Below are 15040 nucleotides of genomic sequence, written 5' to 3'. Positions count from 1 at the left end.
AGAATATAGTATAATTTCAAATAAAAATCTTGTCATTACTGTCAAATGAACAATTGAAGTAAATTACTACTAGCGACGATGGAACGAGCCGGCCTCTTATCGCCGTCCACTTCGAACTTGGAGGGAATCGCTTCCACGGACACGGGGCAAACAAATGGATGAGACCCTGCAAATCGTCGCCCACTTTCGTACTCGAGCGGTCGCCCCGTCCGTTGTTCTTCCGGCGCGCCGGATCACGTGCAAATTCGATTTGGGCCGCGCGACGTCCCGCAAGAGAACGTCGCCGTACCACAGGCCAGCCATCGCACCGGTTTGAATTCGGTTGCCGGGCATTCCCGGAAGCATTCTCGCCGTTAGGGCTCGGCGAAACCGCGCGCGGGCGACCGCTTCGAAAGCGCGCGAGCGGCTTTCCGGGGCGCGGAATCCCCCGGAATCCACGTGTACACGCCCGGCGCGTAATCCGGTTCACGGCGTCACGTCCCGCAGCAGCGGAGTCTCGGAATGTCATCCTCCTTGTCCGAAAACGTGACGTCTGCAACTCGGAGGACCGGCGAAATAAATCGGACCTCGTCCTAATTTTATGTCCGTCGCCTCGCTGCCAGCTCGTATCCAATTAAAACTTTGGCACCCTGTTAGAGGAAGAGAGAGAGAGAGAGAGAGAGAGATAGGGGGGGGGGAGGAGAGGGAGAGAACGGAAGGACCGCAGCGCGCAATCTGCGTCTATTTGCCGGTAGAGCACGTGTATTAGCCGACGGAATATTACATTCGTGTCGCGAAACGGAGAGAGAGTCTGTGATGGTTAATGGAAACGTATCGAGGGGGACGCGGCGAACGCGCTTTCTGTCAGCGCGCCCTTAACCCTTCCGTACCCGCCGTATCCATTTTAATTAGTGTTCCGCCGGCCCTCCGGAATCCCTGCAAGTTTCCGCGCTTCAGTAATATCTATGGTTCTTCGACGAGAATTGTATATTGGATGTTTTTCTCGACGAAAATCCGATTCTGACGGTTGCTTATGTGTCTCGGCGTTTAAAACAATCCTGCTCTCCAGGCGTCATCGTGAAACTCGACTCGGACTTTTCACGGGTAATCCCTGTATTCACTAGAGACCCTGTAATCAAAGGCTGGCCATAAGAGTTCGTCAAACTCTACGATTCTACGATCGTGGAAGCGTGAGACGGCCTATGTTTCTCTCTCACTCGCGGGAATTTGACGTACTCTTATGGCCAGTCTCTGATTACAGGGTCTCTGGTATTCACCAATACTGGGAGACGCACCTTGTGCACACTAATGACCGCGAGGCATCATGTGAAAATAGGATGTCAGGATCGCGACCGACAAAAAGCCCTTCCTCTCGCGCGCCAGCAAAACGCACCCTTTAATGGCCGGTAATGTCGCGTGCATGTAGCTTATCTTCCACCCTCGTGGCGAGGGAATTGTGTCGTTACCTTTGGGACGCCGATTCATAAGACCGCGTATTCGGCGAGGACGCACGTGGTATCATCTATACATCACGATTATACGGCTCCGGCTACATTATTTTTCATTCCATCATTCCACCTAATTTACTCGATGGTTTACGAGAGAGCGATTCACCCGGGAAACTACCGATTATTTCTCTCCCCCCCCCCCTCCTCTCCCTCATTCGCATTCCGTTCAATGAGCGTTGTGTTAATTGAAATGGGGTTATTATGTTGCAAACACGCTCCGCGAAACGCTTTGATAAATGTTTACTTGGTAAACGAAACTATATCCGCTCGTGGAAGGAAAAAAAAATTTGTATGTAATTGTTAATTGTCAGTTGTGAACGAATAAAATTACCACCACCCGCGAACATAAAAGGCTATTACGGCGTCATAATAAGCGCGTCATAGAACGTTAAAACAAATAATTGCTAGTTTTTTCTTGGTAATGATAGGATGCCGTCTCTCTTGTCGCCCTCCTTTGAAAAATAATTACATTACAGCGAATAAATTTCTCGTTACTTACGCCGCATTAATTTTCTGCTATTAGCCCTCTAACGCATTAGTAAAGAAGCGTTCCGTAAATCAGACTAGCGAGATGAGAATTTTTCAAATCTCCAATGCGCAGTTGTACGGAGGTTATTCACTGAAAAGCGAAGGGCGGAGCGCGTTGCAGGAATAATATAAGACGATGAGATATTGAATTTCAACTTCAGACAGCGGCTGAACCTCAAAGCACCGCGATGGCTATATCTCTGTCTGCTCGGTTGAATGATTATAAGAAGTGAAAATGGTAAATAGTCTGTTTCTACTCAATGCTACGTCGCTCCCTTAAATCCGTCATTTCCGAAAGGCATCTACAGGATGTTTCCCGGAATTCGCGACGTTAACTTAGACGGCGGATTCTTTTTGCCGTGCTTGAACAGCAAAGAGAGAGAGAGAGAGAGAGAGAGGAAAAGTTAAAAAGTATGCGGTTTGTAACAAATTTGTTTCTCTCGGAAAACTTAAACTATTCGGAAAATTCACGACTCTGTAGACACCTTAATTTCCGGCTCGCGCCGTGCTTCACTTCTCGGCGAGGTAAACTACAGGGCGCTCTGGGTCTTATCCAAATTACAAATCCGCGCTATTGTCGGACGGCGCATTACGCGATTTCCGCGTCAAGGAAGTGCGCGAAATATCGCGGACGAATTAGAACGAATGTCGTCCTCGGGCAACCATTACGAGACCACCCGAGCGGCGTTAATACAGAAATCAAGTTATGGCCGTGCGAAATGTTTCCGCCGACGGGAACGATAGCCCCTTCGCAGGCAGTCCTGAGGAAAAATTGCGATCGTCGTCTCCACTGCCGGGAGAAACCCACCGAATGTCGGAAAGCTGCGATTCTTACCATGATCAGCCGGCGCATTATGGTAGTAGTTCCCCTCCTTTATTACGCTTCATTCTCATTCTTTGCCATGAAAATCATCGCGCTTCTAATATCGTTTCACATTTTTCTACATCGGAAAATTGGACATTATAAACATATCTCTATTATGCGTTCAAATACTTAAAATATTCCGAATATAAACAAGTTAAGTCAGGACCTTTAAGATATAAATCGTAGAAATAAGAACGCCACTTAGGTCCGGGCAAGCCGAAGGTAGCCGAATAATTTAATGAATTCACATATTAAATTTGAATTTAAATTAAATTCTTTCTTTTAAATCTACAAATATAAATTTGGAGTCAAATTGAAACGGGAACGCCGCTTAGGTCCGGGCAAGCTGAAGGTAGCCTAATAATTTAAATTTAATATGCAAATTCATTAAATTATTAGGCTACCTTTAGGTTGCCCGGACCTAAGTCGCGTTCTCGTTTCCATTTCACTCCAAATTTATATTTGAAGATTTAAAAGAAAGATTTTTGGAAGTTAACAAGCGTGTTCTTCCAATCTTTCTCGTTTATTTACTCGTAATCAATAGCCCCGATGTAATTCCTCCAAATGCTCAGCATTTCTAAGCCGGTCATAGAAATAAAAATAAATGATAACTACCGTCGCTCTCCAGTGGAGTAAAGCATTGTTTGTATTGTATTTATAATTAGAGGATTTCCTAAGAACATTCTTGTGGAAATTCCTAAAATTGAAGCTTAACTCGCTACCACTCAAAGAGAGCCGTTATAACTCTCCGTGCGACTCTCCGAGAGTCGCGTAGCGAGCGGAGGGGAGGAGGCAAGGAAGGACGAGAGAAAAAAGACCGGTTACTCACCGACTAGAATGAGGATAAATGCTGGATCGAGTGCGACGTTCGTGAGGCGGGACAGGTTGTTGAAGGTGTCCTTTTCGGTCCATGCCCAGACGCCCACTGCCATGATGCCCAGACCGAGCCACTGCGACATAGAGAGAAAGGGGATGAGAGTTAGAGATTGGCTTAAGTGAAGACGAATATCGGCGGTAAGTTTCAGCTAACCGGAAACTTCCCCTCGAACTGTTTTCGCGCCGTCTGCCGTATTTGCGAGCGGAGTTTTTCGATTACCCCGACGTGAGAGATATAAATTTCAGTATAGTAAGTAAACGCATTGGATTGGCGCAAGTGCGATTCGTCGCGTGTTTACCGGATAAAGCTGAAAGCGTTACATCACGTGGAAAGGAATTACGCATTATTTTTATCAATCAAGACTCGTTGCCTCTAACACTTTGGTCGCACGGAAAGAGGCGAGGAAAAGAGGATCGTTCGATAAAGCGCTTTTAATCATTAGCTCGACGTGATTGCTTGCGAGCGCAGAGAGTTAACGCGCATGTTCGCACACAATTTGTGTAGACTTCTGGGGCGAAACAGCCCACTCGGCGAAACTCGCGAGCCTTGCTCTCGATTATACGGATCCGGTCGCGTGCGATTGCACCGCGGATACGATTACCCGCGGATAATGAGAAAAGCACCGGGGGGGAAAGAGCGAAAGAAGAGGGAAAGCCGAACGAGAGCTGGGGTCTAACGGCTCTCGACCGTTAACGGTCTCGTGGAGGCTCTTTCGCTCGTGTACGCGTAGTTACGTCTCAAATAGTTCGCAAACGACAAACGTTTACCGGGCACTCCTCCGACGTTTTGTCGACGATTCTTTCCGCTCGCGTTTTTAAGACCGGCCGCGAAGCTTTGAGGTCGTGATTTTTCGATAGACCGAGCGTGTGACGCCATCCCGAACGTCCGCCGAGTGATCGATCGAATTCCCGCCGTCGCTGATGCGCCGATCGAATGTCTGAGTCTCGTCTTTACGATCGAATTCCCAATCGCTCGCGAGGTGCTTTTTTTTCCGTTCGCATTTAATAATTCAAACTTTAACGATTTACATCTAAGTTCCCGCTCGTTCTCGTGAATGATTTAGATTGGGTGAGAAACGACTCGTTAACTCGCGCGCGAGAATACAAAACGATTCGACACCGTCTATCAGCAGGCGCGTTAATCACAATGCAGCTTTAATATTAGCCTGGCCGACGTCGCAACCGCATTTGCGGCGAGATTGATATTCGGCGCCGTGCATTTACTGACATTAAATCCACGCAATTACCGATGACACACGTAGAGAGCGTGTTCGCGTGACAAGACCGACTTAACTCGAAGTAGCTGCAACACCTGAGGCTGCGCCTGATAACGCGTATGCATTTCGTGGGGTAATCGTGTCCTAATCCCCCCTCGAGGAAGGGAGGGGCGGGGGACGGGGCTCAGTTTACGACAGCATATACATAACTATTCTGCGTTTGCTTTACGTTCGATAATTTTCACGTGCGCTACGCGCGCGCGAGGCGGGATAAATGGGTCACGGCCTCGTAACGCGGTGAATTAAAAGGCGGGTACCGTGTTCCGCAAATTGTTATTAGATTATCACGTAAAATCAGCCTGCGTGTCTAATGATATACGCGCTATAATTACGTATCGCCGCAAACCAGGTTGTTCTATTCTGAACGCGATAGAGATCGATATTTCGCTCCCGACTCGATTTCGCGCCCGGGCGGTCGTTCGGTTTTACAAAAAATTTCGCGCGCGCGCGCGCTTATCGCCGGCGGCGATTGCTGATATTCGTAAAAAAAAAATTACGTATCGCAGGTTTCGAAAGTTAAACGACCCGCGCACGCCACTGCCGCGCGCGATAATATCTTACGAGCGAACGCGCGGATGGCCTCTTTTTTTCTGGGCTTTTTTCCCCCCATCGTGACCAATTTGACGGAAGCTGAAAAGGGGAAGCGGGCGAGAAGAATCGTCGAACGCGTTTGAATTGTTGGAAATCCATTCGCGGTAAATCATCTCGAAGTTGAAATGTACACACACACGCGCGCGCGCGCGCACAAATACCGCGGCTCTCGCGTAAATATAATCTGAAATAACGCGGTGCGTGTGCGTTTTTTTTTATTATTGGCAGCTACCAATCATTTTTTAGAGCTGCGAGATTACCGTTGAATACGATCGCCAGCGTTAAATGAGCACTTTAACTTACGCGTAGTTTTACACATCGGTGTGTGACGTGTCTTCCTTTCGCTATTGTTATATTTATGCTATTTATATTCATAAATACACATCAATCCATCCTCGGCATTAATAAAAAGCCGGAATTCTCGTCGGACGCATCAATTATTAATGGATCGATGTGTATCGATGAACAAGAAAAAAGAAGAAAACACCATGTGTCAAACGACACTCATTGTCAGTCCAATTCTGCGAGCACAATTTCTCTCTTTTTTTGGGGGGGGGGGTGGAAGACTTATGAATAATTTTTTATTCTGTTTTACCGCGGAGGTCCATTGCACGATGTTTTATTCGCGCCAACAACTACCCGTTCGTAAAAATCGTCGTTCGAGATGGTATTTCGCTCTCTCGCATCCTGTGCGGTCGATGCACAAAAGAGAGTGAGGGACGGTCGTGAGGGAGAAAGGGAGAGAAACGAGAAGCGGCGGCCGCTCGGCTTCGCGAATGTCCTTCCCTGTGACGCGATAACAAATTTTGTGTCCTTTCGCGTCATCTTCGAATACGTGTCATGAACACGGGCCGGGACGTCGCGTGTCAACCCCGATGGCCGCAAACAATTTCTCAACGGCGCATAATTCACGATCGAACGGCCCTCGCGCGATCACGCTCGTGACGTTGAGGTGCGAAGGTGACGCGAGTGACGCCGATGACACGAGTGACGCACGTCCTCTTTTTTCCGCTCGTTACACCGAGATTAAAAATACAAAATGCGTGCGTGAAAAAAACACGAAAATTCAGGCGGCCCCGCGAATTAAATTGTTAAATTAGAAATTATTATTAAAGTTACACAGCTAGATTTGACATTGTTTTGAAACATTTTACATTTCGAATTAATTCTGCGGCGTCTTTGGGGAACATCGCACGATGATATCGCGAAACAAAACGATAGGGAGGAGACGCGTATCCGCGTGTCCGCATTCTATCGATGCGCTTATAATTTTGACGTTTTTTTTTTCCTTCAACGACTAATCGATACACACGTATAGACTCTCTTCTCGCGGACTCGATGTTTTATTCCGTTATCCGCGTATTTTTCCGCTCAAAAAAAAAATCTCTCGCGTCTTCGCGTAAACAAATCATCTTTTTTTAATATCGAACATACAGCATGACTTCCGGCAACAACCTGCTAAAGACTGACTGTACATTTTGTGTCTACTTATTCAAATTATTAATTATTTGCGAATGTTTCGCAAGAATCGCGCTCGTGATAGCTCGAATAAATGGTAGTTTTGCGACGTAATGTCGAGCAAGAGTCTATAAATTTTAATACTGTCGCTCCTAAAACGGATCAGGATTGAAATTGGTTGCAAGCATTGCCGAGAGAATGGGGCAGTTGCCAATCAGGGGAAAAGCAATAATCTCCAATAATTCATACGCTTGTAAATTTTGCTCGAAAATATTGGGGGGAAAAAAAATTTGTTAACCGATTCGTCCGGACAATTAATGCTAACAAATATTTTTCCCCGAGACGATTAACGATAACATATAGCTTTATCATAACTGTTCCAACGATGGAAACGGGTAGTAACGTACGATGCAACTGGAAAACAAGTTTCGGAAAAAATAACACGATCGGCAATGCAGTCGCGATGAAACTTTTCCTTTGAACGCATGCGCCCGAGCAACGGGTAAATAAAATGTTTATTGTGCAGAGTTAATATTTTCCCAACGGCTCTTTATCCGGAGCGGAGTGTTTTCGCAAGAGCGCGGTCGAAATCCGCGCGGTGTATTCCGCTCCGAATAGCGCCAGTAAAAAAAGTGCCCGCTTTTACGATATTAATTTTTCAAACGACCACAGTGCGACGCGGCTTTTTTCTAAATTAGAAATAAATATATACAGATGTGTGCAAGCGATTAGTCATGTCGTGCGCACATCGTGGGCATTGTTATTTCTTCATGGAGTTATTTCGTTGACTCAGTTTTCTCGTTAATATCGTAGAGATCTACAAGATTTGTCTTCTTGTATATTTTCTTATTAAAGCTGTCTAAATTGCATTGTCTACGTTGAAATAATTTGACTGTCGCGCTTTCTTACTTTCTCGTATTAAAAGCTACCATTAAGGTTTTCATCGAATATACTTAGAATACTTATCAACCCCGTGTCAACAAGAAATCTGTGAGTGCTTTAGAAATGCTGTATATAAGTAATACAAAAAATTAAAGATTGTTACACGGAGAGAATTTTCTTTTAAACTTTATCCTGAAAATTATGTGTAACAATCGTGGGACAACGTGGCGTTTCGAAGAATTTCATGAGAGAATTTTTTACAAATGTTATTATACATTTTACTAGCAAAATGTATGGTAAAATTTCAAGAAACTCTCATAAAGTTCTTCAAAATTCCGCGTCCCACGATCACACGATTTTCAGAATAAATGTTAAGAGAAAATTCTCTCCCTGTAACAATCTCTAATCTTTTACGTTTTCTCACGGCTGTCACTGGAGCAAGTGCAGCGCACCTCAATCCTGTAACGTCGATCATTTTTTTCATCAAGCACCCACACGTTTGTTTCTAATATATACGACTTTCTCTTAATCGCCGCGTGTCTCAATTTAGAGCTCGGTCTTGGGGAACGTTGTCGCCGAGTGTAAATCTGCGAGTGCGACCAGAAAAATGCGCGGACCGCTAACGAAGGGAACACTCGTAATTATCGGCAACCGGATTCACGGTGAGACAAAGCGAGGCACGGGCGGCGAGATATCGTCGCGCACGTAACATAAATCCGACGACGTCGGCAATCGGGAATCTCATTTTCTTGCCGGGCCGAAAGTTAAACACAGCCGGTCCGCTGTTATCGTATAATCAAGTAGTATCATCCGGCGAAGATGGAAGGGCGAAGGCGTGGAACGACAGCAGGGTGAGTGTCGGGGTCGCGAAACCTGGTGGTGGGAGGAGGGCGGCGGGGAGGGGGGGGAGGGGGTAAAGAAGAGGGCAAAGTGGAATTTATCGGCCTGGCGTTTATCTCATCTTCCAAGGGCAATAGCATCCTCGTCTGGGCGGAAACTGCGGAAAGCCGCTCGACGTAATTTGAATTCACGCAAATAAAAGGTCGGACGAGAAAGTCGAGACAAAGCGAAGCGACAGACGGTGCGGGGTTGGGGGCTCGTTGAGCCGAGCGAGTAATTTCAACAACGATGGTAAACATGAGAGGCTTGAATAAAGTTATTAAAGTCTATTCTATGTTTTCGGGGTGCCCGGGGATAACAATTGCTCGTCTTTGCGCACCTTGTCCCGGCGCGGCGCTCGTAATGCCACTTAAAGGATCTGTCGCAAAGCATTTCGTGTTGACGCTAGCGCGACACGCGATCGGCTGAGAACGCTGAAACTTTCATACGTTATCATCGTCGGTTTTCGGCGAGTCGTGCGATCGCCCGGCTCTTTGGAAAGAGGAAAATCTCTCGCCGGAGCGGACGAAGGCGGAAACTCCGCCGCGGAGACTTGGCCGTTGTACGAAATAGAAATGGCCGTCTGCATCATTTAAAAGTTGCCGAACGGAGCTCTCCCTCTCTCGGCCAGCGCGCTATAAATATGGAATTCGCAATTTCCCGTTGAACAATCAAACTAGCGCGATGACACCGCCGGTCTGGCGCGACGCGGACATCGGCCGGGCTAGCTCGTGCGCGCTCGACGGTTAGCCCTGAGTTCATTAATCGCATTAATTAAAAGCAACTACGGAGAATCGATGGTAATTCTGTTATGTCTTGACGGTAACGAGGACCGAGGCACGGTCGTTCGATGTCACGGGCCACGATGGTTATGCTGTGAGTGTAATCGGACTACCCCTTTCCAAAGTTTTACGTGATTAATAATACCAGACATTAACAGACGGCGCTCTAGCCACTTTGCAATTAAAACCCTGAGGGGCCAAATTGATATTTCGATACTCGGCCAACGGAAGGTTACAGCGTCGTAAGCAACCGGAAATGAAGGTACACCCTCAGAAAGGGTTTCTGTTGCCGAGACAAAAAATATTCTTGACGCATTTATATTTCTCACAACTTTATTCAGTATAAAAATAAGACAATATCAAAATGAAGTCAATAATTCATATTCTCCTCTATCGGATTAAAAAAAAGATTGACTTACTATATCGAGACAAAAGTAACTTATATGTTAGAATAAATTTTCCCTCCAGCGTACAACGCACGAAGTTGGCGCCGCGATATTCGACAAAAGACGATACATACTAACATTTTATTCTAGATTTTAGAATTTTTCATTTGAGATTAAAATATTTCTCTCTCTATAATAAATATGACTGGCTCTATATCGATTCTATTTTATGATACATTGAAGTGTAATAGCATTGGATCCGGACATTTTTTTCTGTGGGTGTAAAGATGAGTTTGGACGCATTTGATTGATATATTCGGTATAAATTATATCGTACGAGTACACCTTTTCGATTTGCGTGACTTCGATCAAATCAATGTTGTGCCAATTTTGAAAGGATTTCAAATGGCGTGCAAATTGTACAAAATCTCCTTCGTCTTTTCTCTTCTCCTACAACACGAACGTATGTTCTTTGTTGGAATAAAATTTACGATCCATTTCTAATTTTTCTAACAAAAATGTTAATGGTGTTCTCGGGCAAGAAATAAGATTCTACCCACGTCATTTTCTCGCGCAAACGACTTTCTCTGTCTATTGCTAGGAGGAAAGGCGGTTTTACTCAGAGATTATCGCTCGTATGCGTTGTAACGCGCAACGATCGATTGGTTGTATCATTAGAGCGAGTTACAGCGCCGTAAGCAGACGGGAATAAAGATAAAGATGAGTTTAGACGCACATATCTGATTCGAATGATATTCGGTACAAAGTATATTGTACGAGTATACCTTTTCGATAAAATGTTTTGATCGTTCAATCATCGTTCATCTCTTCGTTATCGATAAATATCTTCATTGCATCTCGCAACGAAAAATTGGGAACGTGGGATGCGGCCAGCAGGCACTGACACGTTTTAACGTGCCACCCTGATAGCGATTAAAACTGATGATCACGTTTACCGTTCGTAAAGAGCGCGTACTCCCGTCGAGTATTTTAAATATTCGCTGCATTCCGGATTTAAACCGGCATTCGCGTCACGTTTTCGCGGCGAGTCCACGTGAATTATTAAATTCACAGTAATTAGAGAGAGCGAGAGAGAAGAGAGGACAAATATTATACTTTTAATGATATGCTGAATTCGATAAAATGACAGTCAAAAGCAATTCTAAATGACGTTGCTCCCTCGTCGATGTCGAAATGCGCCGTTTTCAGAGTGAACGAGTCGTTTCCTGTTTTATTGTATATCGAGTATTTTTATCTCGGCCGGAATTGCGTGTCGCGCGCGGAGGAACGTAACGGCGATCTGTGCCGACACGCTCTACGGGAGTAAAAACACACGGTATGGGAAAAACGCGCAAATAATTGAGACGGTGACACCTGCGAGCATTCGTTCGTTCGTTCGTTCAGTTTTTAAAGCCGCTGAAAAGCCGCGTGTCTCGACATGTCGGGAAACCGATCGGTGGGGTCGCTGATAGGCGTCGCGCTCCAAAGTGCGGAGCACAGTCGAAAAGAGATATCTCGCGGTCGATTTAATGGCGATATGCGCGGCGGCGATAAATAAATTTGCGCGCACCTGCTTTCGCGACCGAGAGTCGAACGAGGCCGCGGTACGCACCTATGCGCGTGTCACGCATAGAGCGGTATTATTAACGGTAAAGTGCGTTTTGCCGGCGTTTGGCAGCGGCGGGCGGATTTAATGTCCCTTTTTTCTCGCTCGTTTTTTTTTTTCACAACGAACGCCACGCTGCGGCCGGCGAGCGCGGGTGCGAGCGGCAAAGAAAATATGGAAATTCGCGAATTGCGGGCGCGAGACTCGACTGCGGGGCCTTTGACGTTGTCCGGACCGACAACACCTGGTCGTTGTGGGCAAACATCGACGAGTGAAATAATAATCGCGCGTATATACGGAATGCGCGGTGTATTGTAAGACAAGCGGTAAATTAAACGCCGTCCGCGCACGCCTGCTCCACGCGCGCCAAAGTGCGCAATCACAAAGTTTACATGACAATCGCGTAGTTACGGTAATTCCGACGGCGTGCCGTGAATAGAGCGTAATTATCGTCAACTAGGTGAATAATATTTATACACGCTTTATCCGCGCGGTTTGATTCCGGGCTCGCGAGTGCATTTTCCCCGCCCGCTCAAATTGCTTATATAAATGGGTTCGTTTAATGAGTTTCTCGCTGGGCTCGGTCCCATTGTCTGAATTTGAAAGTGTGTTCGAACAATTGACTTGGCGGACCGGCGGAATTCAATAGTTGCAATTGCGTGTAACAAGTTTGGAAAACTCGTCGCGGCGCTCTACGGGAAACGTGGCTCGCGATACCACGTGTGCAAAATCAAATTAGGAATCTGAAAAACGGGACATTTGTTTTTTCATAGAAAGAGAGCGCAGAATTTTTACGCATTTTTATGGGAACCGGGTAAAAAGAATTGGCCGTTCGGCTGGCCGAAAATTCATGGGCCGGCTCTCTGGTCGCGGCGGGACTTGAACGCGAGAAAAACTCGCATTAAAGATTGTACAAACCGGCTGACCCGGCACGTCGCGATTCAGCGCGACTTTAATTCTTCTTCGGGAAACGTGGCTCGCGATACCGCGTGCGCAAAATCAAATTAGGAATCTGAAAAACGGGACATTTGTTTTTTCATAGAAAAAGAGCGCAGAATTTTTACGCATTTTTATGGGAACCGGGTAAAAAGAAGTAAAAAGAATTGGCCGTTCGGCTGGCCGAAAATTCATGGGCCGGCTCTCTGGTCGCGGCGGGCACTTGAACGCGAGAAAAACACAGCTCGCATTAAAGATTGTACAAACCGGCTGACCCGGCACGTCGCGATTCAGCGCGACTTTAATTGATCTCGAATTAATTTATTCCAGTGCGCGCGAAGCGACGAAGCTTATCCGCCCGTGACATTTCGGTGCTGAATTATTCAAGCGTTTTCGCAACGGTCGATCGGCTGCGTTTTATTTTCGTTCTCGCTGTTTTAATTAATGCTATCTCCCTCGTCGCGTTCGGGAATGATCATCCTTTTACCCTCCCCCTCCCTCTCTCCTCCCTCAAGACGCTAAATGGCTATTAGTTACGCGCCGGTCGGCATGTTTTACAATCGCGATCCAATTTCCGCGCAATTCGATAATGGCCGATGGTGTGTCGGATCGCGACGCGCTACGCGAGGGACCTAAGAAAACGTGTGCAACAACGGGTAATGCACCTGTCAAACTTGGCCGCGAGAGCGATTGATTTATCGCGCTCGCCACTCCCCACGGACACCCCGTCATTTAATGGACGCGGACAATGTATCGTTGACGTTGGCCCTGACATTTAAACCACAGGATCAGCCGCAGTTGCTAATCTAAATTGCCCACGTTCGCTACATGGCGAATTTGTAGACTAGCTCCGTCCGCGCGGCGAGTCGTTAAATCTTAACAACGCGACACCGAGATCGAGAGATTTACTCGTTTATCGGGATGTACCGACTGAAATGTCGAAAATGTTAAAAGTATCGTCTCGACACTGGCGTGTTTCATCCGTGAATCGAGAGCCTCGGGCGATTTTTTTTGCTCGCACAGTCTCCAGGATGGCGCCGAGACGAGATTTGTAATATGGGGTAAGACGAGGGGTGGCACAGGACGGAGGTATCGAGAAGGTGGATCCGGACAACAAGTCGGAAACTTTCAAGCTCAATTAAACTCGAACAAACTTGGAGACGCCTCGCGGCAATGAGAACGGACGGACGGCTGAAGTGTCCTCCGAGTTGTCTGCACGGTTCGTTCGGTGCCAATTCCTCCGATAAAAACAAAGCGAAAAGCCCGGGGGGGAGGTAGCGGAGTGGAGCGGGACACGGCAGCTAGCCATGTCATTATGACGCCGAGTGTGCTCCAGCTCGCTCGCCGATTACCATTTTCCAACGGGCGCTCGCCCGACGTGAGAATTTCCCTCCAGCGTTCCGCGGATTAAACAGTTAGCGCGAAATGGATCTCTTCTCTCATCTGCTTTATCGTCGCTCCGCTTCGAGCCGACTCGCTCGACAATGTTTATATTGGCGTTGTAACGGGACTCGTGAATGCAGTTGACGATAATGCGCATTTTCAGGGAAGAGCAGCCTGCACTGGAAAACAAAATTGTCACCACCGTAGCTAATCGTGGTTTGCTGAAAATATTTTGCTGCCATTAAGTTTCTAAGCCACAGCAAACGGCTTGCTGTCGCACCCAGTACAATAGGCACAGTAGCAAAACATTTAGCTATCACAACTAAATATTAGCTGTTCATATTTTACTGAACTAAAATGCAGTTACCACACGCAGTTTTTAGCTACGGCAGCTCCATGTGTTTCTCCGTGTGAATACGGTGGCGATACTTTAAATCTGATTCACGTTCAACGCAACGTATGTGCTCTTTTATTTCTGACGGTACAATATTAAGCTTAAACTTGAAGAGATGGATCGCCAGTAAATAAAGAACAAAGAATAAGGATAACGTCGACAATTAACTGGCACAATATATTTCGTTTAAAACATACAACGTTTCGACCAGTAATACTGGTCCTTATCAATTACTGGTACTATTACTGGTACTATCAAGTAATACTTGTTAAAAATTTTTAATACTTGATAAGGACCAGTATTACTGGTCGAAACGTTGTATGTTTTAAACGAAATATATTGTGCCAGTTAATTGTCGACGTTATCCTTATTATTTGAATATTAAGCTTGTTTTATATGTTTCATATGTTTTATATTATAAGTATTTTTTTCTTATTCTAACTTACTGCACTAGTCTACCAGTGCAGCAATAGAAAACAAGCCCATTGTTGATACAATATTCGTTGTCTTATCATTGTGGATATTCTTACTCTTCGACGCTTTCGTCGCCTTAAACTGTCTTTGGGAAACGCGTTTGTGCGGCACAGTAAGACAAGTATATTTTCTTTTTATTCTAGCTTACTGCACTAGTTTGCCAGTGCAGCAATAGAAAACAAGCCTATTGTTGATACAATATTCGTTTACTTATCATTGTTGATATTTCTACTCTA

At 46.0% G+C, this 15040-nt stretch overlaps 1 protein-coding gene across 3 annotated transcripts in view; it reads right to left on the bottom strand.

The window, feature by feature from the left end:
- LOC105560911 (tetraspanin-5) overlaps positions 1–15040 on the bottom strand; it is a 136250-nt gene that overhangs the window by 22147 nt on the left and 99063 nt on the right. For all 3 annotated transcript variants that reach the window (XM_012010424.1, XM_012010423.1, XM_012010421.1), the window contains exon 2: positions 3710–3830. In XM_012010424.1, the coding sequence (XP_011865814.1) occupies positions 3710–3830 (121 nt within the window). The remainder of the gene's footprint in view (positions 1–3709; positions 3831–15040) is intronic.

This window comes from Vollenhovia emeryi, unplaced genomic scaffold (assembly GCF_000949405.1).
Source record: "Vollenhovia emeryi isolate VEMERY1.0 unplaced genomic scaffold, V.emery_V1.0 DF939217.1, whole genome shotgun sequence".
In the NCBI taxonomy this organism is placed as follows: domain Eukaryota; kingdom Metazoa; phylum Arthropoda; class Insecta; order Hymenoptera; family Formicidae; genus Vollenhovia; species Vollenhovia emeryi.
This window is presented reverse-complemented; position numbering and strand designations above follow the sequence as displayed.